This window comes from Anomalospiza imberbis, chromosome 22, assembly GCF_031753505.1.
Source record: "Anomalospiza imberbis isolate Cuckoo-Finch-1a 21T00152 chromosome 22, ASM3175350v1, whole genome shotgun sequence".
NCBI classification, from domain to species: domain Eukaryota; kingdom Metazoa; phylum Chordata; class Aves; order Passeriformes; family Viduidae; genus Anomalospiza; species Anomalospiza imberbis.
Window position 1 is genome coordinate 3727750 of NC_089702.1, and position 26875 is coordinate 3754624.

At 47.1% G+C, this 26875-nt stretch overlaps 4 protein-coding genes across 5 annotated transcripts; all 4 read right to left on the minus strand.

Annotated features, from left to right (window-relative positions):
* Positions 1–155: 155 nt before the first annotated feature.
* On the minus strand, positions 156–5232 carry LOC137486787 (keratin, type I cytoskeletal 15-like). Its single transcript, XM_068212276.1, has 9 exons — positions 4618–5232; positions 4446–4528; positions 3676–3832; positions 3251–3412; positions 2849–2974; positions 2429–2655; positions 1822–2123; positions 1267–1368; positions 156–429 (listed from the first exon to the last, which is right to left on the minus strand). Exons 1-9 carry the CDS (start codon positions 5230–5232, stop codon positions 404–406), a joined length of 1800 nt encoding a protein of 599 aa, XP_068068377.1. The 3' UTR covers positions 156–403.
* Positions 5233–12294: 7062 nt separating this feature from the next.
* LOC137486780 (keratin, type I cytoskeletal 13-like) lies at positions 12295–26875 on the minus strand. Of its 2 annotated transcripts, none has more exons than XM_068212267.1 (8): positions 26289–26875; positions 25290–25372; positions 24774–24930; positions 24388–24549; positions 23824–23949; positions 23493–23719; positions 23039–23184; positions 12295–12551 (listed from the first exon to the last, which is right to left on the minus strand). In XM_068212267.1, exons 1-8 carry the CDS (start codon positions 26853–26855, stop codon positions 12526–12528), a joined length of 1494 nt encoding a protein of 497 aa, XP_068068368.1. In that variant the 5' UTR covers positions 26856–26875; the 3' UTR covers positions 12295–12525. The 2 variants fall into 2 exon arrangements, with proteins under 2 accessions (XP_068068368.1, XP_068068367.1); XM_068212266.1 differs by lacking the exon at positions 12295–12551 and adding an exon at positions 21920–22268.
* LOC137486786 (keratin, type I cytoskeletal 14-like) lies at positions 13550–14798 on the minus strand. The gene is made up of 3 exons (XM_068212275.1): positions 14636–14798; positions 14054–14179; positions 13550–13892 (listed from the first exon to the last, which is right to left on the minus strand). Exons 1-3 carry the CDS (start codon positions 14792–14794, stop codon positions 13662–13664), a joined length of 516 nt encoding a protein of 171 aa, XP_068068376.1. The 5' UTR covers positions 14795–14798; the 3' UTR covers positions 13550–13661.
* LOC137487049 (keratin, type I cytoskeletal 10-like) lies at positions 15169–17429 on the minus strand. Its single transcript, XM_068212695.1, has 3 exons — positions 16826–17429; positions 15883–15965; positions 15169–15367 (listed from the first exon to the last, which is right to left on the minus strand). Exons 1-3 carry the CDS (start codon positions 17312–17314, stop codon positions 15169–15171), a joined length of 771 nt encoding a protein of 256 aa, XP_068068796.1. The 5' UTR covers positions 17315–17429.

Here is a 26875-nt window from a genome sequence, read left to right on the forward strand (position 1 = left end):
TTGGGTCTTACGGGTAGTCTGACATGTCATTGTATATTCTACAGCAGGGCTTGATATTTATAACTGATTCAAACAAAAATCTCTGCTAAAGGAACTTGCACTAGACATAGCTTTCTGGTTGCATCAGAGAGAAGCAAAGATTTATTAGCATTTATTCCACAGGAACACCAATCACGGTAGAGATTAACTCAGGTAACAGTGATTTGGAGCAGAAACACAGATGGAAGAAGCAGACAGGACATGCAGAGAGCTCTGGCGAGCCCCTGGAGTGAGCAGTGTTGAGTAAGTTGGACAAGTGTTCGCTCCTGCTCGTGGCAGGGGATGTTCAGCCGTGCTCAGTAGTCTTGCTTGGTCCAAAGGCCTCACTGGGAGGTCATGCAGTGGAAGATGCTGGTCTTGCCGATCACTCCTCAACCTTTCTAAAACTCCCTGTTGAAAGATGGAGGAAAGCAAGAATTTTTTTGAAGAATTCAGCATTTTAAACCTTATGGTACTTCCTAAGTATCACCTTTATAGTTCTCAGTGCATCAGGGTTGTTCCCAGCCTTCTGGAAAGGTCCAGACAGTGTCAGACCTGAATTTGTACAGTGTGTGTGCAGATTTAGCAATTAACTACATGGATCTGCTTCTGTTCTCAGCCATGGCAGTGCAAATAATTTTAATTTAGTGTCACTGCAGCAGTACAAACCAAATACAGGTGAACTTAGAATCTGCATTTGTGTGTGTATGGATATTTACAGTAGATTTTTATAAGTTAAAGAGAGATGGCACATAATATGCTTTAATCTTGCCTACCAAGCATTAATATATATTGCAGTGTTGCAGGGCAGAGGAGATGTTTGATCAGAGGAATAAATTTTTACAGAGGAGTTTGCAAAGCTGATGTAGGAATTTTGTAAAAACTAGAGCTCATCTACACCAAATTGTACCAAATAATCTTCCTCATGACACAAAATCATGTTTTCAGCATCTGAAGCATCTGCTCAGCGTTCCTACCCCTTTGCACTGATGGCTTCAGGCCCTTTGGGTGAGAGCCAACTCTCATGTCATGACTGTCAGTCAGTCTGCAACAGAAACTGTTTGGGACAGAGCCTGACTGAACCTGGTCATTATGAGGAGTAAATGGAAACCTCAGAGCAGGACCATTTTCCATCTTTTCATAAAAAGTCAAAAGTGGAATTGAATCTTTCTAAAAATTACATCTTCCTGCTCATTTTCACCATTTTCAGGCTTTTGTCTGAGGTGTTGCCTGGACCTGGACCCTTACCACGTCTCATGTGTTTTATGGCTTCAGACACTTCCTCCATGGTTGCTCCTCTCTCCAATGTTTTATTTCCTTCCAGGCAGAGCTTCATATTCTCAGCACTTCCTGGAACCAGAGCCAGGAAGTCAGATATGGATCAGACCCTTTGGTCATTCTCCATCTTTTGCTGCTTCAGTATTTTGCAGCCAATGCCTCTTATATTTTAAATGTCTCAAGTGTTCCAATTATTCTACCCTGCTTTAAACAACCCCTGCTTAATGCCAGTCACATATCTAATTTCTGACTTTCTAGTTCCCTGCATACTTTGGATTTGGCACCATTTTCCCTTTCCCCCCTCCATTTTCTCTTTTCACCCATCCTCTGACACAACTCTTCATGCCATCCTTCATTTTGCTCATGTTGATTTGTCACTGTCTAAGAAGAAATGTCAGAGTGGCCTTAAAACAAGATTGGGAAAAAAATAGCAAAAATATTTCCAGGGAGGAAGTTGTTATAGCCTTTCCTGCTATTCAGAGAGAATTGTGGATTGCAGGATGTCTTTTTTAATTCCATTTTTACCTGGGCTTTCACTGCAGTCGCCAGGCTGGGACTGGGAAGATGAAGAGCGGGAGAGGCAGGATTTGCCCCCTCCTCCTCCACCACTGCCACCTCCTCCACCTGAAGTTTTACCACAGGTTCCACCTCCTGTTCTTCCTCCACTCCCTCCTCCTCCGCTTTCAGAAGAGGAGGATCTTCCATAGGATCCTCCCGTTTTTCCTCCACTGCTTCTTCCACCTGAGGACCAACAGCTTCCTCCTCCACTACTTCCTCCATGACCTCCTCCTCCAGAAGATCCACCACCAGCTCCTCCCTGTGAAGTGCTGTAAGGAGGAAGGGGTGTGTTATTTCCTTCTTACCTTTCATTTTCCCAAATAATGGCACTTCCTGATGTGTCATCACTTCCTGATGGTACTTAGGGGAAGAAATGGCAAATTACAATTCTAAACACTTTTGTAAAAGTACAGCTTCGCATGCTGCCAGCTAAGATTTAGATTCCATGTGAATTCTTGTGCTTGTAGTAGATATGTTGATGATTAATCCCTTGCACCAGTTCCTAATACAAATATTGCTGCTGTCCTCTTTCCCTGATTGCATAGGTAGAAAGTTAATTAACTGATGTCTGTACCTTATATCCTGCTGCCCCTCCTGCAGCAGTGCCCGGTACTGCTGGATCTCCTGCTCCAGGCGGGTCTTGATGCCCAGGAGCATCTTGTACTCCTCATTCTGGCTCTCCATCTCACAGCGGATGCTGGCCAGCTCCTCCTCCAAGGGCCCGATCATGCCCTGGATCTGCTGCAGCTGCATGTTGTAACGACGTTCCGTGTCTTCCAGGTTGGATTGCAGAGAGTCTATCTGCAAAGGGAAAACAAAATGCAGTGTTTATGGGAATGTGGCAGGATTAGATCATTCTTATGCCCAACATGAGAAAAGTCCCACATGGTGCCGGATGTGCCAAGGATCAGTGACTGTCACAGCTGACATCTTGGCATTCCAGCAGCTCCTGAGTTCTTTGCATATCAGGGGATGAGGAGCAGTCGTTACCTACCATGCTGATCTGCGACTGCAGCTCAATTTCCAGGCTCTGAAACTGACGTCTCAGCACAGAGATCTGTTGGTTGCTTGATTCTATTTCCTGGCTACTTGAGCGGACTTGTTGACTCACTTCCTCCATCTGAAAAATTAATGTAGGGAATTGCAGTTTCTGAGTTTTACTTACAGTGCCAGCATGGCAGTTTATCATGGGACCATCTGGAACACAACAATTTGCAGAAGGGCCACTGGTAGGATGGGGCCGTTAAACTTGCCTGTGTGGCTCTGCCAGGGCAATTCAAGCCCACCTGTGATTTACTTCATTTTGACCAAAGGGACTCTTCCGTTTTTTTGTAAAAGCAATGGATATTGTGTATTCCTCTACAGGAAGTTCTTACCAAGAACTGTCACCATTTACCTTGCTTTCGTACCACTTCTCAACCTCTGCACGGTTTTTCTGAATAATTGCTTCATATTCTTGCCTCATCTCATTCAGTTTTTTCAGCAGATCCTCTCCTGGAGCAGTGTTTATCTGCACATTCACATCCCCATTGGTCTGGGATTGCAGCAGTTTCATTTCCTGCAGAGAAAACCCAGGCCCAAGGACAATGAACACAAATGGAGCCTTTCAACAACATATATATATATATATATATATATATATATATATGTATATATTTGAAGGGTTTGTGTTGCAATTATTTAGCCTTGACTTTCCAGTCATTGCTTGTTGAGGGAGCTGAGCTCAGGGGCACCCTGAAGCAGCCTGGCCGTGCCCCTTGGTCGGTGTTGGACGTCATCTTCCCACATCTCCCGTGTGCGTTTCAAGGAGCTGGCTCATACCTCCTCGTGGTTCTTCTTGAGGTCGATGATCTCCTCCTTCAGAGACTCAAACTGCATTTCCAGGTCGGACTTGGCCAGGGTCAGGTTATCCAGCAAGGGCCGCAGGCTGTTGAGGTCGCCCTCCACATTCTGCCGGAGCCCGCTCTCCATCTCGTACCTGCGCCACGGACAGTGCAGAGAGGTCAGCCCTGCTCCTGGCACCTCAGCCCTCCTCCTAACTGACATTATTTATGGAAAATTCACCTATTCAAGAATCTGTGTCTGCTTTTGTGTCTGCACTTTGGAGCTTGCAACATTCCTCAGCCATCAGAATTAGAAAATCATCAGCCAATACTTAACATTTAATTAATAATACTACTTGATAACATAAAGTTATTATTCTGTATACTAAATAAATACAAAGTTTAATATTAATATGAAACTTTAATATTAAAATGTGTTCTGTCTTTTTGATCATCTCTTCTTACTACAACTTTTTGCAGATTCCATCTATCTAGTTAACCTAACTTTCAGTGACAGAAAATCCCAATTTTTATTTTCTTAAAAATTAAAGCTTTTGTAAGCCATAGGCAGCATTCCCATCAAAGATTACTCTAGGAATACTGAAAAATTTGAAGTTTCACAAAGTATTTCACTTGTGCTGCTGTGGAAGCAGGAGAAAGCCAAGTCCCTGTGGATTGATATTTGTTTATGGAATTAATCTATGAAACTAAGTTCAGGAAAGCAGGAGGAAGGAAGTCAGTGCCTGTAAAAGAGCAATATATATTTACTTTATTCTAAAGTCTTCTGCAGTCATCTTTGTATTATCCAGGTCCAAAAGTACCTTGTGGGTTTCCACAGCTGCAGCCACAATCTAGAAGAGACACAACATGTTAGGAAAACATTCCCTGTGAATCTTTCAGTCTGTCAGTGCTTCAGCTTCTCCGGCAAAGAACATCCTACCTGCTTTTGAAGTTCTTCAATTTGTCCATAATAGTGGCTGTAGTCCTTTGGGCCAATAGGACCTTGCTTCTGGTACCACTCCCTGATTAACTGTTCAAGCTGAGCATTTTCCTTTTCCAAATTCCTGACTGTCTCCATGTAGGAAGCCAGGCGTTCATTAAGGCTCTGCATGGTCAGCTTCTCATCATAGGAGAGAATTCCCACATTCCCTCCATGAAAGCCACCACTGCCAAAGCTGCCACCACTGAAACCAGCCGCTCCTCCACCAAAGCCTCCTCCATAACCGCCCCCAAAGCTGCTCCCGCACCTGAAGCCCGTTCCCATGCTGCTGTGGCCCATTCCCCCTCCATAACACGCACCACCCAGTCTCCCTCCACAGCTGCTGCTGCTCATTCCTCCTCCATAGCTACTGTGCCTGCCATAACCACTTCCTCCACCACAGCTGCTCCGGGAGCTTCCTCCGCCACAACTGCTGCCAGAAAACCTGCCACCACCACTTGTCCTGGAAGTGACTGTCCTCGAGGAGGCCGAGGAATGCGAGCTGCCCCCTCCACCCCCTCCACCGCTGCTGCCCCGCAGGCAGCTCTTCAGGGGCTGCTTGGAGCCACAGCTCATAGTGGCAGCAGCAAATAACTCAGGTGAAAAGTCAAAGCTGGTCCTACAGTTGTTCTGGAATCATAGCTCCAAGTTCCAGCCAGCCTCCTCTGCATTTATACCTGAGACAGTGGGTGTCACCGTGGAAGGGAGTACCCGCTTTCCATGTGTGGTTGCAAGCCCTAATTTGCCAAAGGGAGATGCTTGGCGGTGGCAGGAAGCTTAACCCTTCCTCTAAGTGTTTGTGACCATTTGTTTATTAACACAAAACATGTAATTTCTGTTGGGTGGCTCTGAATTAGGGAGATCTCTGTTGAGATCTGGTGCACTGGCTTACAGTCATCCGAAACAAACTCATCCCACTCACCTCGTCCTGGTCACAGCCCTCTCAGCACAACGCCACACTGCCACAAAACAGGACAGCAATGGATGTTCCTATCTCTCTTCTAATGCTCAGATATTTGTCAAGGAATTCTGGCTGATTTTTTTGTAGCTAACTGAGATTTTCATAGGTTTATCATTATCCTATGCTCTATGGTCCTTATTTGCAATCCTTTTTTGCTTTATGCCTTTGGAAAGCCCACTGCAGGATGTATGTTGTAGGTACACAGAACCACTCTGACTTACTTGTAATATCTCATAAAAACTCAGTGAACAATGGCAAATATCACGTGGCAGCCATTATTTCAATCACACCTCTATAATTGTGCTTTATAAATAACAAATTAATTATGAAAAATGGTATCACAACAACTGCAGAACTGCTCTGTGTCAGGCTGAGGGAAGGAAGTGTGGCAAGTTGTTGCAGGGAAAATCCCTTGCTTGGACCAAGTGCAGGTACAGGATGGTTGAGAGACCTGGGAAAGCTTTGAGGCTTGGGGCTGGTCTCTCCTGACATGGTTGGGAGTGTCACTGATCGTGTTCCTGAAGGGGATTCAGAATTTTATCAGGATGCTTTCCCTATGCAGCACAAATAAAGTACGTGGAGGAGAAAGGTAAAATTCCTGGTTTGGGGATTAAGTCAATAAACTACATCAAACCAGCATTTTTCCTTCAGATTTGGTTTCCATTCACAGACGCAGCATGACCGAAAGTAGGAAATATTTGTTGTTTTCCATTTTCTTCTTTTAAGATTGTATCTTTGCCCAATGCAGTGGGTAATTCAGCTGTACATCTGCCCTGTGAGTTCTCACAGCACCCTTAGTCTCAGACTGTGACATTTCTCCCCTGGGTACCTCTCACCCCTCTCCTCCTGCCCAGGTACCTGATCCTTAGCAAATCCCAGTGTGTTACCTGTCGCACCTTGTAGGTGGAACTGGTGTGATACCCAATTTCCTGGATTGATTTGGGATATTACTGTTTTCTCACTCAGCCATTGCGATGGTGGTTGTTGCTAATTAAGTTTTGTTTGTTACAGCAACTGTTTGTGGAAACAGCTTTTGGTAGAGGCCCCTCCCAGCACACCCTGGCCCACGCAGAGGACATGCCTCACGTTCCACCTGCTGCTCCACTTCATCTCTGAAACATCTGAGGGAGCAAGGCCTCCCTCAGAATTTCAATGGTTCACCTCAACACTCAGTGGAGTCTGGGGGATAATTTTCTCCAGTGAGAAATCCTTTTCTCCCAGAGGGAATGATGTTCTCTTCTATACTTCCAGCTACTTTGGCTCAAGAAGCACCTGGGTTATGTCCCATTTAAGTGTTGCTTTGACACCCCTGCTACAGAGACATGGGAACAGATCAATATTGTTCTCTATAATTCTGAAGAAAGGTTCTGTTGGTTTTTTTTTTTTCTTTTTTTAGCCTGGAAAGATGTTTATTACATCTTCTGTGTCAGTCATTCCTTTTAGGAAAACCAAACTTTCTGTCTTCACTTAACAAAAGAACATTTTTGGATGGTTTGAATATCATTGAGGATGCTTGTATGCAATTTCATAGCGTCACTTTTAATACATGAAAGGAAGATTGAATGCCATTTTCCCCCTAGAATTTGTGTAGGCAATGTACTTCAAGAGTGAAACTTAGCTCCTTAAAACTGAAGAAGCCTGACGGATTAATCATGTCTGGAAATCCTGGCCAGGATCAGAGATAGAAGTTACAGAACAAATGGTTCCTGAAAGGAATGTTTTATTTCAGAGCTGCTGTAAGGTGGAAGCTGGTTTATGAGGTGGTAATTTTCTCTGCAGTTCTGTCTCATTGTATTGTCTAGGCCCTTGCAACACACTGAGCTTCCTGGCTGATCTTAGATAATGTTTCCAGCAAAATCCAGAGATGCTGCTGAAGTGCAGCTGGAGGGCTGGGAAACCTTCACATAGAAGTGATTGCAGTAAACTTCAGGAACTGGAAGGATCCCCAGCGGTACCTGTGAAAGCGACAGTGAACTGTTATGGAATCTGGGGCTGGTGCTGCTCACTGCAGCCGAGCCAAAAACTGGGCAGAGCCAAACTGGGATGGGGGGATGGGGGGTTTGAGGGGTCTGGAGGAGAAGGAGGAGGCACGTGGCTCCACAGTTGTTTGCAATGAAGCCTCTCCCTTTTCCTGTGATGAAACTGCTACGAGCTCCTGCCCAAAGAGGAGGATGGACTATTTAAGCCTGAACGGCTCACCCAGCTCACCCAGCGTTGGCAGAAATTCTCCCAGGATGGGCAGGAATTCACTCAGCATTTCAATGGCAGGGTTCCCAGCTGCTCTGCACGGCCCAGATGTGCATTGGCCGAAGCAGAGGCTGCGGGAGAATGAAGCCCTCTTCCTTTGGGAAAAGGGGAAGGGGCTGGGGCTGTGGGTGAGCACACACTGACTCCTCTCAGCCCCCAGGACCACCTTCCCCAGCTCCACACCCTTCCCACACTGTTGTGTTTGGGAGAAACTGCCGAGGCTGCTGAGCACATTTGTGGGGTCACAAGTGGAGTGTTTCCCCCTTTCTGGTGCTTCACTGGGATCCTTTTCCATCCTTCTGGTCAGGTCTTGTGGGAAAACTCAATTCTTGTATGTTGCTACACAGAGGAAAAACTATGAAATATTTACCTGGGGAATATGACTCATTCTCATAATTATATGTTATAAAATAACTCCCATTGTATGATCATCAGACAGTTTTATTAACACCAGATAATCCCATAGGATTTCTCCATAGTAGAAAAGAAAGCCAGGCTGTGCAGTGTGACTGTGTTGGAGGGTCCATATCATTCTTGTTTGTACTCTGCTCTTCATTCCAGTGAGCTTCAGCTGCCTGACACTTAGCATTAAGCTGTTCTCCATTAAAATCGAAATGATGAGGATCTTTTTCTTATCCAATAAAAAGCTAGATGTTTGAAAATGGAAAAATCTGATTTAGATCAGTTGTAATGCATTAGGGTTAAATCATGTTTATTATCTCAATAGTGGATTAACTGAAAGTTCTAAGCAAAAAGTAATTCCTACTGAACAATTCATAATTGTTCACTCTGTACTGAGAGTACAATATGTTTGGAATCTTTTGTCTCCCCACTAACACAGCTGTGAGTGCCTGGCAGCAGCTCCATCCAGAAATATTTGAGGTTGAAAATGCTCAGTTCCAACAATTTCCCGTGAAAAGTGTGATTTTCTATAAATGTATTTTTGTAATTAGAAATAATTATGTCAAAAGATGGTGCCTCATTCTTCTCCAGGCATGGGGCTCCTCACCAGTGTGCTTGGGTTTGTTCCCACAACCCAAACCACGCAGTATTGTTTTAGATCTCAGTGATATTCTGTGAAAATCATCTGCAAGTGGTGCCCTTGGCAGTGCTGGGTGAAGGGCTGCACTCGAGGATCTTAGAGGGACTTTCCAACATAAATGATTCTGTGATTCCCTTATGCCAAAAGCTATTTAGGATTTTTTTAAGCAAAGGGTTTTAAAATATCTGTTTTGAAGTGAGAAAGTCCCCGCCTCTCCTGAACTATTCTGCAAGACAGGGTGTAATGTTGGTGTCCACCCACACTCCAAGGTGTGTGGGCACAGGGAATATCCCTGGAATCTGTCCTGTTGTGTCCACTGGTCCTAATGCAGCACATTCACCCACTGGTCAAAGCTGGATTTGGCATGGACAGGTGACCTGCTGCCCTCCAGGAAGGGCAGTCAGGAGAGTCAATCCAGCAAACATCCCTCCTTTAGGAAAAGCGTAATTCCTGCCTACATTCTACCCGATCTGTTACTCATTCACTATTGCAGAGCTGAGCAGTGATGAAATATTAAAGAGCACCTTCAAAAGCTCCACCACCCAACAGAGTGATGGTGGTTGTGATAGGAGCAGTAATTAGGTGAGTCAGAGCTGTAAGAGACTTTCAGAGCACAAACCCTTTGGTTTGGAGCTGCTCCATTGTGGGTCTAAACAGCCCCTGGCCCAGCTGTCTCTCTGGGGTCTCAGCTGCTGCTCCACCGGCAAGACCCTCATTAGCAAAGGGTCATTACAGCACATTTGCAACCCCTGAGGAGACCACTGTGCTCCCACCTAACAACACAATGCAAAATACTCCAGTGCCGTTTGGAAAACAAACAGGTGTTAGCAAACTGGTGAGCGAGTTTCAGTCTGGCGCCCGTCCCACGCACCCCCACACCGGAGAACACCTGGGATCCGTGGGAGGCAGGGGGACACCTGCAGCATCTCTGAAGTCACATGCAAAACCGGGTCACACACTACGAGTGTGACCATTAAATTCCGGCGGAGCTGGAGCAGGAGGCCAGGGCTGGTAGCGCGTTCGGTGTTCTGGGCACTGGGATGTCCCCAGCACATCCCGCAGACTCCGCTTCACCCGGCTGCCTCTGCTGGGAGGGGACCAGCGAGCCCCCAGCGCTGGCTTTGCCGCGGGCGACCTTCGGCAGCTCGGTGGGAGCCGAGTGCCCTCTAGAGAGCACCTGCAGCGCAGGGCCGGGGAGCATTCATCCTGCATCGCCAAATAATCTCCAAATATCCCGTGTGCCGAAACGTAGGATGTGTCGGGATCCCTCGGCGTGGTGGGCTCGATGGCATAGAGGGAGTGCTGCCCACCCCAGTGCAGGGCAGGGGGGCTGGACAGAGCTCAAATTGCTGCAGATTGTGGATCAATGCATTTTTTATATCATTTAAATCACATAATATTGTACCTCTGTTGGATAGGCTAACAGCAACTACTTCCATTTAGCCACAGTCAGGATTAGCTCTCAATTAGCGTAGCGTCTCCGGGCCCCTTAGGAAAATGTCAGCTGGGCTTTAAGCAGAGTCTCAGACCTTGGTCTCAGGTTCTGCAGTTCGTACACCTGGGCCAGAGCAGGGACCGGACAGGCTGGGGACAGGACAGGGCTCAGGACACTGACAGGTCAGTGTTTCCTTGGGATCTGCCAGCTGGGAACAGCTGACACCTGATGGGGAGAGCTGGGAAGTGCCAGGATTTCCCAGGCACTTTCTCCATTTCCTTGTTTTTCAGCACAAGAAGCATTTGCATGTCAGTCAGGATTACTAATTATTCTAGCTGCTCTTAAATTTTTAGGTGACTTTAAATACAGAAATACAGTGTTAATGGCAAACCTCTGCTTCAGACTCAGTCCAAACTGGACAGTTTTTGGATTGGCCAGTTTTGCCCTGTATTCTCAGGCATGTCCCGTGTCTCTGTCCTACAGGAAAACAAATAAAATAAAACAAAACCAGTATAAGTATTTAAAATTTCTCTTTCCTCTGGGAAAAACAACCAAACCCAACCCAGTGTAAATATTTTCACAGGCGCTTCAAGTTGGTATTTCATTCTGTGGTACAAGAGGGGCAGTGCCGATGGAGCAGAAGGTGAAAAGTCAGATGCCAAATTCCCAGGATTTTAGTTTCGATGAGCATCTGCCTCTGGCTCCCGGAGGATCTGATTCACGCTGTTCTGCTGGGAGGAGCGAGCAGCAGCTCCGGGGCGTTGTTCAAGGTTTTGGGCAGCTGCAGGGAGAAATTGGAGTCTGGGAAGAGCAGGGGGAGACCCTGGCCCGGCCCCACGAAGGTGCGGTGCTGCCGGCAGGACCCCCCGGTTCCTCCCCGCTGTCGGGATCAGCGTCTCTGGGGCGGTGCGCCCGTCCCCGCCGCCTCCCGGCCGCCAGGGATCACTCTTGTCCCTTCTCCGCTTCCTCACAGCCAAAATTCCGCCCTCCCTTTGCCGCTTCTCTGCTCCCGGCTTATTGCAGCGCAGAAACCGACCAGAGCAGACGCAGGAATGCCCTTTTGCACGCGTGTGGCACAGTCGGGAGCAGGACTAGTGGAAATGAATTTGCCTTTATGTTTCAAATGCTTTTTAATTTGTCAACAAAGGAGTCCAAAATATTCTATACGTGTTTAGGTGTGAGAAATCTTTGTACCTTGTCGCATAAGGTACAAAAACGGCTTCCAGGCCATCAGCTCTTTCCGTCCTGTGGGTGTCTCTGCACAGCTGTGGATGTCCAACCACCCCTTGGCTGTTTGAGGAGCAGAGGAGCTGAGAACCTCTGCCATCCCAGCACCTGCTGCCCTGCTGCCAGGCACCCAGAAAGGGGCACTGTCCTCGCAGGGTCCCCCTCCCCGGGCAGTGGTTTGACACAGAAGAAGTGGGGCTGCTCTGCCAAGAGGCAGCACCCTACTCGGACCTGCTCACACTGTACAAGTCCAGGAGACAGGCAGGGCCAGGAGACACCTGCTGAGACGTGTGTGACAGACACCATGCTCCCCAGCACCAGCACATCTCCCAGTTTAACACTTGACACATCTGGAGAGCAGCTGGAGATGTGCACCGGAGATGGCTGCTCAGGTGGTACCTGTGTGTGGATACACACCTGCCTGAGCCTTGGAAATGTCTGTCACTGTTCTTTCACTGATGAGCTCCAGCTCTGCTGGCCTGTCTGACTCCTCCTCTGCCGCACAGGAATGGGCAACATCTGCCTCAGGCTGTGACTACAGGGAGGAGCTGGACAAGGCCTGCCAGGTCAGCAAGGCCACTCTCTCCTGCTGGCAAAGCAGCTTTGTTCCCAGTGCAGGATGATCCTGACCAGTTTAGGTGGATCACACCTGGTGTTCAAAAGGAACTCAGTTTCAGACACAGGTTCTTGATTGCATTAGGCAGAAGCAAAGTTTTATTAGAGACATTTTTCACCAGCAGGTACATAAGTGACCTGACTAACTCAGGTAACTTCTAGAGGTTACAGCATTGCAGAACAGAAGAGCAGAACAGAGGAGGTGGCTCCTGACACCTCCTTTAGCTACGTGGCCAAGCGTCGCTGAGTTACTTCTACTTTCTCTGCACAGAGGGTGCAGTGAACAGGGACTGTTCTCGGGTTGTCTGTGGGTTTCCCTGTCACCTTCCAGTCCGTTTCTCCTTAATCACAAATTCTCCTGCAGGTCACTGGAAAGAAAACACAGCAGCGTTATTTGATTGGAACACAAGTAAAATCCTTCACATAGCAGATATCAGATCCTGGTGGTGCCCTTGTTTCTGGAATGTACTGCTAAACTGTTGCAGCTGGCAGCAACCCAGGGAGCTCCAGAAATTACTTAAATAATTTGCTTTAATGGGAATTTTCACTTGTAAAATTATAGGTTTACTCTTTTTTTCACTCTTTCCAGACTCTTTTGCTAAGTTTTGCCTATTGTCTTCTTCACTTATTCTTCCAGAATTCCACTATCTCCCTGGCCTTCTCCTCTGCATTCTACTGTTCCTTTTTGTCTCCCGTTTGCTTCCTCTACCCCGTATTCAGTCCAAGCTCTCTTTAAACCCATTTCTGACACCACCACTGTATCAGATCCCTCCTGTAGCACAGTGACTCTGAGTGGATGCCTCTGACACATCCTTGGAATGTGCTGTCTCCTGGCCTTAGTGCAGAGGACATGAACAAAGCCAGTTTTCCTTTTGTGAAAACACAGTGCTCACCTTGTATGTCTCCGGTCTTGCAGGGTGGGACCTGGGCCTGGCAGTGGGCAGCTGAAGTTGTTGTGTAGGTGTGGCTCGTCCTAATGACCCCTCCACCAGTTCCAATTCCTCCTCCGTGACTAGTGGGATAAATTTGGTGAGAGAAATAGGGAATTTTAGAATTTTACATGTCACTGCTGACTTACTACATGACACAAAGTCTCAAACTATGGCCTTTATAGGCATTGCAGTATTTTACATTACATTTTCTTTCTCTTTCAGAGTTGCTTTACATTTGTGCTCCACCTTGACATGGACAGTTCTCACCCATCTCACTATAAAAAAGAGTCTGCCACCAATGCTGGCATAATTCCAGGAGTGACAGTGTTGTCACCAGCAGCTATCAGATTTGGTGTTCTACTTTGCAGATCCCAAGGACTGATATTTAGTTCTGATTGGAATGTTCATCACAAGGAAGTTATTCCTGAGGCAACTTTTTCATCTCAGAGAAAGCCTTAAGAAGGACTGAAGAGCAGGTCAGATACCCAATCTGTAATGCAGATCCCTGACATTTTCATTAATTCTCTAGGGGATCTAGAGAGGTACTTACATGAGGTCCTGCTGTCCTCCTTCCAACAAGCACCGGTAGGTCTGGATCTCCTGCTCCAGGCGGCACTTGACGTCCAGTAAGGTCTTGTACTCTTGGTTCTGGCACTCTATTTCTGCTCTTATTTCAGCCAACTGCTGCTCCACGCACGTGATCTGGTTCTGTAGCTCACTGAGGAGAGTGTTGTACTGGCACTCAGTTTCAGCCAGAGATGATTCCAAGTTATTTCTCTGATAAGATAAGCAAAAAAACAGCAGTCATTTTAGTGTCACCCTCCAGTCCAAAAATGAACGAGCCATTCACCACCATTGTGCTGGTTGGTGGGTCTGGCTGTTCATGCTAAGAAACCCAGCAGTGACCAGTTGGAGCTGTGAGTCAGCTCATCACCCACCTGGCTGAGCTGAGCTTGGAGATCGATTTCCAGGGTTTGCAATTGGCGTCTCAGTTCAGTCACCTGGTTGTTGCACGTCTCCACCTCCTGACCGCTTGTAATAACCTCCCGATTCACCTCCTCAATCTGAAATCACCAATCCAGGACAAAGAGCTTCAGGGATATCTGGGTATGTTGGATTTGCTTTTACAGGAGCAGAACACAGTGAGTCTTCATCAAAAGGAAACAGGGAGCAGGGCAGGTTCTCTGTGCACAGGGTGTTCCCTACCAGCTCCACTGCTTGTTCATTTTACAAGTCCCATTAACTTTGTGGCTATTAAATCTCTTTAATCCAAATGTGGAATATCTCTGTTCCAACAACACACCACAAGGCCTTGTGGCAAATGCTGCTGTTCCAGATGGGACATAAAAAACTGGTCAGACAGGCCTGTGGCTCCTGTGGAACACAGAGTATAGTAAGTGCTGGTCTTGGGCTTCACTGGGAAGGAAGAACTGCTTATTGTCTCCATGTCTGGTCTCTGAAAGGCTCCTGGGCCCGGGGCTGTGTGTGTCAATCTGGTTTGCAGCACAAGTGTTGCTTACCTTGCACTCGTACCAATCCTCGACTTCCTTGCGGTTGCGCGCTATCAGTGTTTCATACTGGCATCTCAAATCCTCCAAGATTTGCCTGAGATCTGGTCCCGGGCAGGCATTGACCTCCACACTCACATCTCCAGTTGATTGTTTCCTCAGGCAACTCATCTCCTGGAAATAAATCCCAGATCAGATCACACTGGCTTTTGGAAGGCAGCACAGAAGGGCAAAGCTCAGTGGCCAAGAACTGCCCTCCCCGTGAGACCTTCCTCCCTGCTGTGGCTGAGAAAGGCACTGGAGGATAGTGCAAGTGTTTTCCCAAGGAATCTGTTGGCTAATTTGTTCCTTCATCCACTGGAGTCAGCAGCAGTGTTCCCCACTCTAGCACTCCAGTGTGAGCACAACCCCAGCAGCAGCACTGCCCCTGCCAGAGCTCCCTTCCTTTCTGAGACAGAGTGGTCTGAGCCCCAGCAAGTTTGGTGAGAAAGCTGTGGCCTGAAAGTGGGTAATCTTTTAGATTCCAAGCACAGTGGCAAAGCTTTCTACCAGGGCCATGATGCTCGTAGGATCTGGGCAGGACCTACCTCCTCATGGTTCTTCTTCAGGCAGCAGAGCTCCTCCCGCAGCGACTCCAGCTGTGCCTCCAGGTCAGACCTGCACAGCGTCAGCTGGTCCAGCACCTGGCGCAGCCCGTTGATGTCGGCCTCCACGCTCTGGCGCAGGGCCAGCTCCGTCTCGTACCTGGGTTGTGTCAGAAAGCACAGATTTGGGATGGGGATGTCCCACATGGGTTCTGTTTGTGCCAGAATCTCCTTCCCCAGCTCCATGCTTTGACCTGCATTTTGTTGTCCAAGGTGAAAGCACCGTGCCTTGGATTTCTGCACCGTTTCATGTCTGTTACATGAAAGCTTTTCTTCCTCATGTTTTTTCCCTGCTCCTGCTCACTGTATATTTGGTATCACTTATTCAGCTGCATTTCTGCTTTGCTGATCCCATCTGCACTGGTCTGGGGTGAAAATGGGCCACTCCCTGAGGTGTCCGTCCCCAGCCTCACCACAAACCCCATTGCTAAATGTTTTACCCAAGCACACTAATTAAGGGAGGGCTGGTGACCAGGAGCAAAATGCCTTTAATCATCCTGCCCTACCAAAGTGGTGTGGGGAGACGTGTCTAGAGCCTCTGTAATTAGTGCTGAGCCTCCCAGGGAGGTGGAAAGGAGCAGGGGGGAGGCAACAGGTTCATAGAGGGGCACTCACTTCACACGGAAGTCATCAGCCGCCATCCTGCTGTTATCAATGTCCAGGATTATCTTGTTGTTATCAATGGTTGCACAGACAATCTGGAAAACAGCAAACCACGAGAGATGTCTCCTCTCTCCTCTTCTACTCTATAGGTTTTTCTGCCTTGCAATTATGTAGTAACTCTTCACATTTCCCTTTTTCTGTTACCTTCTTACCTAAGTAACCTTGTCCCTTAAGCAGAGAAATGGAAGGATGTGGCTTTGCCTCCTTCACTCACAGAAGAAAGAAGATCAGCCACATAGAGCTGGGAATTAAAGAGTTATGGGATGGGACTTCCCCATTTCAAGATATGAAGGCAAGTTCCAAAGATGTTTCAAAAATAAACCTGAAGTACCTTCATTAACATACTAAAGCTCAACTGACATTCAAGCTGGCATGTTCTGGACTTCAGATTTAAGGACCTTCAGGTGTCTTTAAGCCTTAGGATCAGCCATAACTTTCATAGTGGACTTATTAATATCAGGCTGTTTGTGTCACTGTGACAATCAGTTTCAATTCTCAGCTTTTCTCACTTAGAGGTTTATAATGTTTCATTTGATAAAGCATCCAAAGTGTATGTTTTTGATTGTCCCCTAGTTTGCTTCACTCTTCCTGTGGCTGACACCACTACATTTCCTCAGAGTACATTGGTAATATGACATTTACAATTGGATAGTCAAATACAATATACCAAAGCATCCTTTTCCTCTTTCAGAGCATTCTCCAACCCATACCACCTTGCAGCACCCGTCCTTGATGTGCCCCCACACTCAGCAATATCATAGGGGAATTTGCCAAAATTTCTGTTTGCAAAGACATTCACGAGCACCAAAGTTCCCTTCAACAACTACAGTAGGTTCTAAACACAAATTCAGGAATAAGCTTTCAAAAGCGGAGGAACAGTCCGAGGGGGGATTACCTGGTTCTGAAGATCTTCAATCTCTTTGTAGTAGCAGCTGTAGTCGCGGGGCTCGCAGGAGAGGCCCTGTGTTGCGTACCACTCTCTGATCCTGCACTCCAGCTCAGCATTCTCCTTCTCCAAGCACTTCACCTTGTCCAGGTAGGAAGCCAGGCGGTCATTGAGGTTTTGCATGGTGACCTTCTCATCGCAGGATGAAAGCAAGCAGTCGCCACCAAGACCCCCAACAACCACACCGCCTCCGAGGCCAAACCCGAGGCCATTGCCATAGCAGTTGCCACCTCCATAGTTCCCACCAGCCAAGCTACCAACACTCAGTCCCCCTCCATAATTCACTCCACCGCAGTAACTCCTTCCAGAAAAACCTCTGCCACTGCCTATGCCAAAGGAAGAAATCCGTGCTCCACCACCACCACCAATGATACAGCTGCCACCGCTGCTCCTGCCTTTGCTAGACACAGTAATAGTCTCCTTAATGTTGCAACTCATGGCGACAGCGGTTGGAAATGCAAGCAGAAGCCCAAAGCAAGATGCACAGCTTGATACGAAATCAGACTGCAAGCTGGCCGTGGCTGCCCATCCCTATTTATACCTTCCACAGTGGGTGTCACCACTGCTTCTTCTTCCCATAAGGCTGGCTACTCCAGCCATTGGTGCCAAGAATAATTTCTCAAAGGGAAGTTTCCTTTCAAGAAGCCTGGTAGACAAGGAAGATACTTTACATGTCTCTTGCTAATTTCAAAAATACATTAGCAATAATGTTTTATGAATCATCAGCTTTTTGTTTATGATGCAAACTTACAGCATTAAGCCAGGAAAAACACTGTCCTAAATTACATACCAGGAAGAAATCATTAAAGGTTATTGCATCAAAGAGGTCTTTATCTCTCATTAATTTATTTTCATCTTATTTTGAGTTGAATAAGCAGTTTTCATGCAAGGTGCTGAGGTTGGAATATGTAAGATGAAAAAGAAAGAAGAAATACTAAGTTTGCTTTTCGAATGATGTATGAAGAATGATGTAAGAACTCTGGAAAGATCAGAGACACAGAGATTAACCTTTAAATCTCTCCTCTGCCAAGATGACAAATCTGAAACACTCTGCTGTAAGACAAGTGAGACTAAGGAGGGATCTTGTAATGGACATGGATGAAAGGTTCTTCATACATGATTGCGGCTCTCCAGTAATTCACAAAGGATTTGTTTCATTATGTGGAGAGTGTTAAGGAAGGTAAAAGTACTTTAAGTATTTCCTGTTGTTCAGTGAAAGATAATTTCTGCACTTCTCCTCATTATGGATTGTAATTGTTGCTGGGAAAGGGTGGTTTTGAAACAGTGGATGGGAGTAGAAACATCCTATGGCAAATTTCTCTGTCAATACATACTGCATTTTAATCAGAGCTTTGAGTTTGCTGTCCTGGGACATATAAAGACAGAATTGCTGATAGAGCTGCAGAGCAGTCACTGCCCTGTGCAGTTCTACCTGGGCTGGAGAAGCTGGATTTGGTACAAACTAGAGGCTCTCTATCAGTAATATTTCCAAATCTTAATTAAGCAAGGACAATAAAAAGTGAGAATCCTTTCACAATTTTGTAATCAAAACTCAGGCTGAGCTTCTTTTAATGAGATATTCTGCTGAGGCTCCAGAGCACTGGCCTTCTCCCTAGCGAGCCCCTTTCCCATGGCCATGGAGCAAGGGGCTGACATTCCATGGCTTTCTGAACCCAACTGTTCCTTGTAAGAAATTCTCCAAATCTCCTTCACCAGGAAAAAGTGAGTTCAAACTCCTGCTGAAATCCTCACTCAGTGTCAGGATTCTGGATTGGAATAGCTATTGTTACAGCAGGTAAATGATCTCTTTACTTAAGGACTGATTTCTCCCAGTATTCATGGATTTACCCATCATTTTATTGCTCTTATTTCTGTTGAAAAGATATCTCCCCTTTTCTTTGTCTCCTTGGATGTTCCTTATCCATTCCATGAAAGGCAGAAGCATTCCAGTGATCTCTCCAGCAGGCTGGAGACAGGTGTGGAGAGGCTTCCCTAAGTGATTTACTCCAAGACAAAGTACTCACCACTGGCCGAGCTGCAGCTGGACCCAGACACAGTGCCTGCATGTCAGCCTGCCCTCCCTGACACACTGGGCCTCCCTCTGGCCCAAACCCCACAGAAATAAAGCTCAGAATAGGTAAAAGCTCTAATAAAGTTCTTGTGTATAGGAAGGAATCACCGGATTTCATTCCTAGGACTGGAGAACATAATTGGGAGTCAGGGTGTGGTGGTAGGAGCAAACCGAAACTGCTGTAAGCTGCGTCGCTGGAAGCTTTGCCTGGTCTGCGGATGATTCCTCAGAAGTTTCCCAACAGCTGCGTGCAGCAAGCATCTCCTGAGTGAGCACACATTCCTTCCCCAGCCCCGCAGTTATCACACGGGCACATCAGTGTAGAGCAGGCAGAAACACGGGATGACTTGTACTCCGTGGGAGTGGAGGGTGTCTGCAGGCTGGGGACGCTCCTGCTCCTCCAAGTCCCCTCTGCCCCTCACAGCAATGTGTGCCTGCAGCAGCCCCCTGTGCCCAGGAGCTTCGCTCTGCACACACTTCCCTCTGTCTTGTTATTTTTCCTGTTTATCTCCAGGAAATGAGGGCACTAGATAAACTAAGACAAAACTAAGTAGTTGTTCCAAGACCTTAAAAATTAAATTAAGCTTTCCCTCATGTTTTCATTCAGTTATTTGAACTCATGAGCTTCCTGGGTCTGTCTCATCAGCACAAAGAAATCTTATGGAAATGTAGCTTCCAATGTTTGCAGCTCCATAATTTGCAGCTCTTTAATAAATTAAGTGTTTCCAGGGTGTTTTCTGCTGGGGAACTGTTAATCACAACCTGCCTCTCATGAGCTGCCTTCCACACTCATCCCAACTCGTAGGTCCACAAACAACATCACAGCGTCCCAGGAGCTGAGGCTGTACCCCCCAGGGGCTTTCCAGAGGCATATTCATAATTTCTGGATCATTAGCGTCTTTCTGGCCATGTCATTAGGTCTCTTTCACCTCTCAGGAATTCAGGACAGCTCCTTTATGAAAGTGCATACTTTGGACCTGCTGGATGTGGTGGAAAGGGTGGGAAGGTCTTTGATATGAGCCCAGGGAATCTGGAGGAGCAGCTAGATGTCAGTAGCAGTTTGCAAGAGGAGGAACCAGCCCACAGCTGGTGGGAATCAGCTGGGGCTGCCAGGAGGGACTGGGAAGCTTTTACATACCATAGGTAGCCAAGAGTTTCCAGAAGACTGGAAACTGGAAGAGTCTCAGTGCAGTGTCTTTATATTTCTAGAAACAAGAGTGTGAGGACTCAGACTGGGAAGGATTGAGGCCAAAAAGGGCAGCAGTGGGTTATCTCACTGTCTATCTTTGCACTGAACAAGGCAGGAGGAGACAATGGCAATGGAAAGGGAAAATTTGCTTTTCAACTTCTCAGCCAGAGCTCTGAGAACAACTGGGATATCCACTGGAGTTCAACACAAGGAAATTTGCGATTATAGCCACAATTCATATCTCTTTTGATCTCTTGTGAAGCACTGGACATACATGTCAACTGAAAGAATTCTGCATCAAGTCTGGGACTTCATGTAGGGCTGGAACTGAACTTTAAATAAGGCTTAATTTAGTCTTGGTTTAAAAACTTCTACCTTTGGCCATTCCTCTGAGTCCTTGCAGGTGTTCTAGTGCTGCATTATCTTGTCTTGCCCATGGATACTATCAGTGTCTAGTAGATAAAATAAAGAAATATCACTGAAACATCTTCTCTCTATGGCCTCTCACAAAAGGAGAAGGGCACCTTTCACCTGCTTCCCTGAGGCATCAGTGGTTGAACTTCTTCATGCACTTGCTACCATGTTAAGTCTATTTCTGTTTCATCAGAGAAATTGGTGTCTTTATAAAAGAACTGGCAATAGAAAAGTGTGCCACACTATATTGTATGTGCAGTCCTGAAGTGGTTTTCTCTTAGTACCTGTTCTTCTCCTGTCCTGAGTCTGGCTGTTCCGTAACATCCAGCCCTTGATGGAAAAGGAATAACCAGGAGTTTTGCTTTACTGGGTCATCTCACAGGTGAAAGACCCTGAAACAGCCACACCACTGCCAAAACCACCACTGCCTGGCTTTCTGGACCAACAATTCAATCATCAAAACACCCTCATAATACTTTGAACTCCAAGTTCTCCAAACCCAGAGTGACTCTGCCAGCTCACTGTGGCCCATGGCTGTTCTGGCAGGTCAGGGCCAGGACGAAACCAGTTCAGCACCAGCTACACAGCTGCTGGTCAAGGCCAGGGAGGGACTGACCTGCCTGGTCTGTGACAATCGGGTGGCTCTGGATGTCCAAAGGCCCTAGCTGGCTTTTTTCTCAATCCTATTCTCTGATAAGCTGCACTTTTTCAGTTCCCACTCTGCCCCCTGCAGCTCCCCAGACAAGGTGTGTTTAACACAAAGATGATCTTTCAACCACTCTTGATGTTCAGGTTGAAACTCTTGGCCATCAGAGGATGACCAGTAAATGACTCAGCCACTGTGTGAAAAGAGAAGAGATAAACCTTCTGCTTGCAGTCCTTTTCCCAGTGTGAAGACTCCCATGGAATGAAAGGGACGGGTTTGAATATAAGCTATGTCAGCAGAAATTGAATTAGTTGTGGAGACCAGGATTTCATCCTCAACAGTCCCCAGGCTAGGGGATGGAGCATGAGAGGGCTCAGCCCAGATCTGTCAGCACTAGACTGGGACCAAGGCAAACTGTCTACAGATGTTCCATCACTGACTTTCAAAATTCTTCTAAAACTGTGTTTCAGCCCAATGCTGTGTGGGAAGGACGCAGGCCTCTGCCTGACCTGCCTGTCCATGGGGTCAGGGCAGGTGTCACACAGGAATGGGCAACATCTGCCTCAGGCTGTGACTACAGGGAGGAGCTGGACAAGGCCTGCCAGGTCAGCAAGGCCACTCTCTCCTGCTGGCAAAGCAGCTTTGTTCCCAGTGCAGGATGATCCTGACCAGTTTAGGTGGATCACACCTGGTGTTCAAAAGGAACTCAGTTTCAGACGCAGGTTCTTGATTGCATTAGGCAGAAGCAAAGTTTTATTAGAGACATTTTTCACCAGCAGGTACATAAGTGATCATAGCCCTGGCTGACTACAGCAATAGTCGTGGTGCTGGGCCACACACAGCAGCACAGACTGAAAAGCAAGTAGCAAAATAAAGCAGAATGTGGCTCAATGCTCTGCTCATCCCTCTGACACATTGCTTAGCACTGCTGAGCGACACAGACGAGCACGCTCCGTGCTCTCTGCAGACACATGCACTAAATATTCTCTCTCTTCATCTGTAGCTCTGCTTCAGGCTTCTCTTGCTGGATATTCTCGTTTCTCTGTTTAATCACAAATCCTTCGGCAAGGCACTGGAGAGATCAAAGGAAACATTACTGTGTTTATAGCAAAAATAGATTCTTTCCCACACTGTCATTCCCTACACGTGATCGTTTCACAAGCCAATTCAATTAGAATTTCAGATAAATACTGCCCCTTCCTGGGAAGATCTGATGGCTCTTGCCAGCCTGGCAGATGGATCTGTCAATGGCTGCAGCACAGGCTGCATCAAAATGCCAAAACGTGGAAGCTGCAGACACTGCTCCAGCAGTGATCTGGATGAGGGAATGGCATTGGGGACCATGCTAGATCAATGCCTTGCTCACGTCATTCTCCTGGACTAACTGTCACTATATTTCCTTCTTTCCTTTTCCGTTTGGCTGGAAGTTTCCCTTTGAATTAGGGCTAGTCGTTATCTGCTAGTATTCCCACGATTCCTGCCTTTTTTTGCCCACCTGATTTCTGAATACTTTTCTTTCTCCTCCTCTTTCCTTTATCCCACATTTCAGATCAGTCTTTTCTCCATGTTCTCCATGGTTTGCCTGCCTGCTGGCTCTGTCCCTCCCCCTTCTATCCCTCTTCCCTCTGGCAATTCTCATGCATCCCAGCAGAGTCCCAGCTCCCAAAAGCTCTCCTCTCAGCCACTCCTCTGTGGCTTCTGTCCTGTATTTCCCAGGGGCCCCACAATAAAACTTTCAAGTAGCACCTGTAAGCTACGTGGGAAAGATCTGTCTTCCAGCCCATCAGTGTTACATCAGAGCAGAGAAGATTGTGGAAATGTTTAGAGTGGAACAGTTCTTACCTTGGATCTCCGCAGCTGCACAGGATGGGATCTGGGCAGACGAAGTGTAAGTGTGGCTTGTCCTAATGATGCCTCCTCCTCCTATCCCACTGCTTCTTGCAACTCCTCCTCCTAGACTTGAAGACTGACCAATTCCTCCTTGCTGACTGAGGAGAAAGGAAAATAACATTTTAGTGATGGAAATGATAGATAAGCTAGAGTTACAGATTGCCAGTGTCCCTGCTGCTCTCAGTCTACTTCCTTTTTTGGCAGAAAAATGGCAAAATGTTGCAGTTTTCCTTGTGGCACCAATAGCACAGGAGAGGAAGCAGGTCAGCACCATGACACCAGGCAGGCCAAATAGGTCAAGTAAGGGAGAATGAGCTCAGCAGGTCCTTCCCTTTGCTCTTATGTTGAAATAACCAGGACACAGGTATTTTATTGTATTTTTTTGGTGTGTCCCAAGCCCACTTACATAAGGTCCTGCTGGCCACCCTCCAGCAGGCAGCGGTACGTGTGGATCTCCTGCTCCAGGCGGCACTTAACGTCCAGCAGGATCTTGTACTCTTGGTTCTGGCACTCCATCTCTGCCCGCAGGTCAGCCAGCTGCTGCTCCACGCAGGTGATCTGGCTCTGCAGCTCAGCAAGGTGGCTGTTGTAGCGACACTCTGTCTCCGCCAGCGAGGACTCCAGATTGTCCCTCTGAGGAGTGACATGGAACATAAGACAAATACAGGCAGGAGAAACACTGCATTTAGCTATGACTTCTGTGAGATGGATGAGGTTTGCACCAGCTCATCACCCACCTGGCTGAGCTGAGCTTGGAGATCGATTTCCAGGGTTTGCAATTGGCGTCTCAGTTCAGTCACCTGGTTGTTGCACGTCTCCACCTCCTGACCACTTGTAATAACCTCCCGATTCACCTCCTCAATCTGAAATCACCAATCCAGGACAAAGAGCTTCAGGGAGTGTGCAGTATAAATTGGATCAAGTATTAAGGAAAGAGCAAAGAAGTTAGCAAAGACATGAAATGAGAAAATGAGAAAAGTTTGGGTGAAAACTCTCATCCTAATGGTAGTGTAAACCTGGCTGGTCATTCCTCTTGCTCTTCTAATAGTGCTGCTTCCAGTTCTTCTCACCACTTACTGCTTTGTAGAGAATTCATACCTCAAGTCCCACCAACATGCAGCACTTCCTTTAGCCCATGACAAGGACACAGGGTGGCAGTGTCCCTCCCTTGTGTCACTTGGTCAGTGTCAACAATTGCTAAATGTCCTTACAGTCTTTTGTGTGGTTTTTACATGCAACAAATCCCTGCAGGACGATTGCCTGGGTGTTAGCCAGGGAAAGTCAGAGCTGTGGGAATTTACCTTGCACTCATACCAATCCTCAACTTCTTTGCGGTTGCGTTCAATCAGCGTCTCATACTGGCACCTCATCTCCTCCAGGATCTTCCTGAGGTCTGGGCCAGGGCAGGCATTGACCTCCACGCTCACATCTCCAGTCGATTGCTTCCTCAGACAGCACATTTCCTGAAAACACCATCCAGATCAGGTCAGGTTTAAAGCAAAAGAAAGAACTGAGGGAGCCAAGCTCCCTCACATGGAGCAGAGCCCTGCAGAGCCCCTCTCTGAGGGACCTTGACAGCTCCTGGGTCACAAAATGGTCTCCATCAACCACTGCCCTCCGCAGCAGCACCCCAGGGTGATGGATCCCACAGGAATGAATGCTTTGTACAGGAGAGGGCAGGACCTACCTCCTCATGGTTCTTCTTCAGGCAGCAGAGCTCCTCCCGCAGCGACTCCAGCTGTGCCTCCAGGTCAGACCTGCACAGCGTCAGCTGGTCCAGCACCTGGCGCAGCCCGTTGATGTCGGCCTCCACGCTCTGGCGCAGGGCCAGCTCCGTCTCGTACCTGCGAGGGAGGAAGCAGAAAGAAAGAGCAGTCAGTGTCTGACACCACCAGCATTTCTGAGCTCCGACAGGAAAAAACAAAGCCTTCCCCTCTGAAAGACAGCACATGCTGGAAGAGCAGCTTGGCTGAACCCTCACTGCTCCCAGTCTGCAGATCCCTTCTGCTTCCTTCAATCTCTACTTGAAACCAGCTTGTCATCCCAAACTTCCCCTCCCTGGAACTGCCCCTAATTAGGGCAGCTCTAGAGACAATAGATGAGAGAATTCTTCTGCACAGCCTCCAGCCTGTCCTGGGTCACAGGAGAGCAGCTGAGAGCCCTGAGGGCGGTGACAGAGGAGGGGACAGCCCCAGGTACTCACTTCACTCTGAAGTCATCAGCTGTCATCCTGCTGTTATCGATGTTCAGAATGATCTTGTTGTTGTCTATGGTTGCACAGACAATCTGGAAAAAGAACATTTGTTCTTTTGCATTTGTTCATTTGTTGCACCCATTGCCTGGTGCAACCAGACTCTCTTTCTCCCTCTCTTTTTTTTTAAATCCTGGGTATTAGGGATGAGGACCTGAGGGGTGCAGCACTCACAAGGATGTTCAGGGAAGGACAGTGAAATCATTAAAATGATAAAATTCATGGTTCAGGTGCAGAGAGTCTGGGAGGTGTAATTACTGTCCAGCACCTGCTACAATCCACCTCAGCCTCTTAAATCTAAGTCTTATGAGAGTTAAAGTTTTATTTCAAGAATTAATGATGAACCTATCTTATTCAGTCCCTTTCCTGGATTCTTTTCTCTTTATTCTTTGTGCATTGACATCCTAAATCTTTGCCAAACGCTTCACAAATGTTTTGAATTTAAAATTGCCCATTCTAACTGTGTTATGGCAATGTTCTCTTTTTTCTTAGTTTTAATTAGATATTTAACGGGAAATAAATTATTTAAAGTTAATTTCAGTTAATTAAAGTTTATCTGGAATTCTGCAAGACTGATGACAATAATATAAATTCAGTCAAATTAATGTGATCCATTATTTATTTATCTCTTAGTTCTTTTCTTGCTGCATATCTATTTGACCACCTTGGCACAAACTAAATTCAAAAAGACTACTGAGCCCATCCAGATGCATTCCATGAAGTAACATTTTCCCCTTCAATATGTCTGATGAATAACAGCAATAGAGACAGCCTAAACTCTCCAGTTTTATCTCTGAGCTCTGGGCTTTCCACAGGCAGAAGTTGTAATAGCTGTTTGCAAAAGGCATTTTACAACAAATCGGGATTTGTTACTCCCGATAATGGACCAAGTTACAAACCAGCACCAGAGAGAGCCTTGCAAGGGAGAAAGCAACTGAGAGGGGATGTTACCTGGTTCTGAAGATCTTCTATTTCTTTATAATAGCAGCTGTAGTCCCGTGGCTCACAAAAAGGGCCCTGCTTGGCATACCACTCCCTGATCCTGCACTCCAGGTCAGCATTCTCTTGTTCCAGGCACCTCACCTTGTCCAGGTAAGAAGCCAGGCGGTCATTCAGATTTTGCATGGTGACTTTCTCGTCACCAGAAAGAAGAATGCCATCACCAGCAAAACCACCTCCACCAAGACCCATACCCATGCCACCTCCCATGCCACCGCCAAAGCGAGCACTGCCACCACTGAATCCCATGCCTGGACATCCTCCCAGGACAGTGGCTCCTAAGCCACCTCCATAGTTTCCACCGACCAAACTGCCGGTGCTCAGTCCTCCTCCATAATTCACACCACCACAGTAGCTTCTCCCAGAAAACCCTCGGCTACCGCCTATCCCGCAGGTTGTGTATCTTCCAGAGGAGACCGAGGAGATCCGCGCTCCGCCACCACCACCACCGATCACACAGCTGCCACCGCTGGTCCTGCCCCTGAGAGAGCCAGTTGTCTGCTTAATACTACAGCTCATGGCGAGGCCCAGCTGCAGCG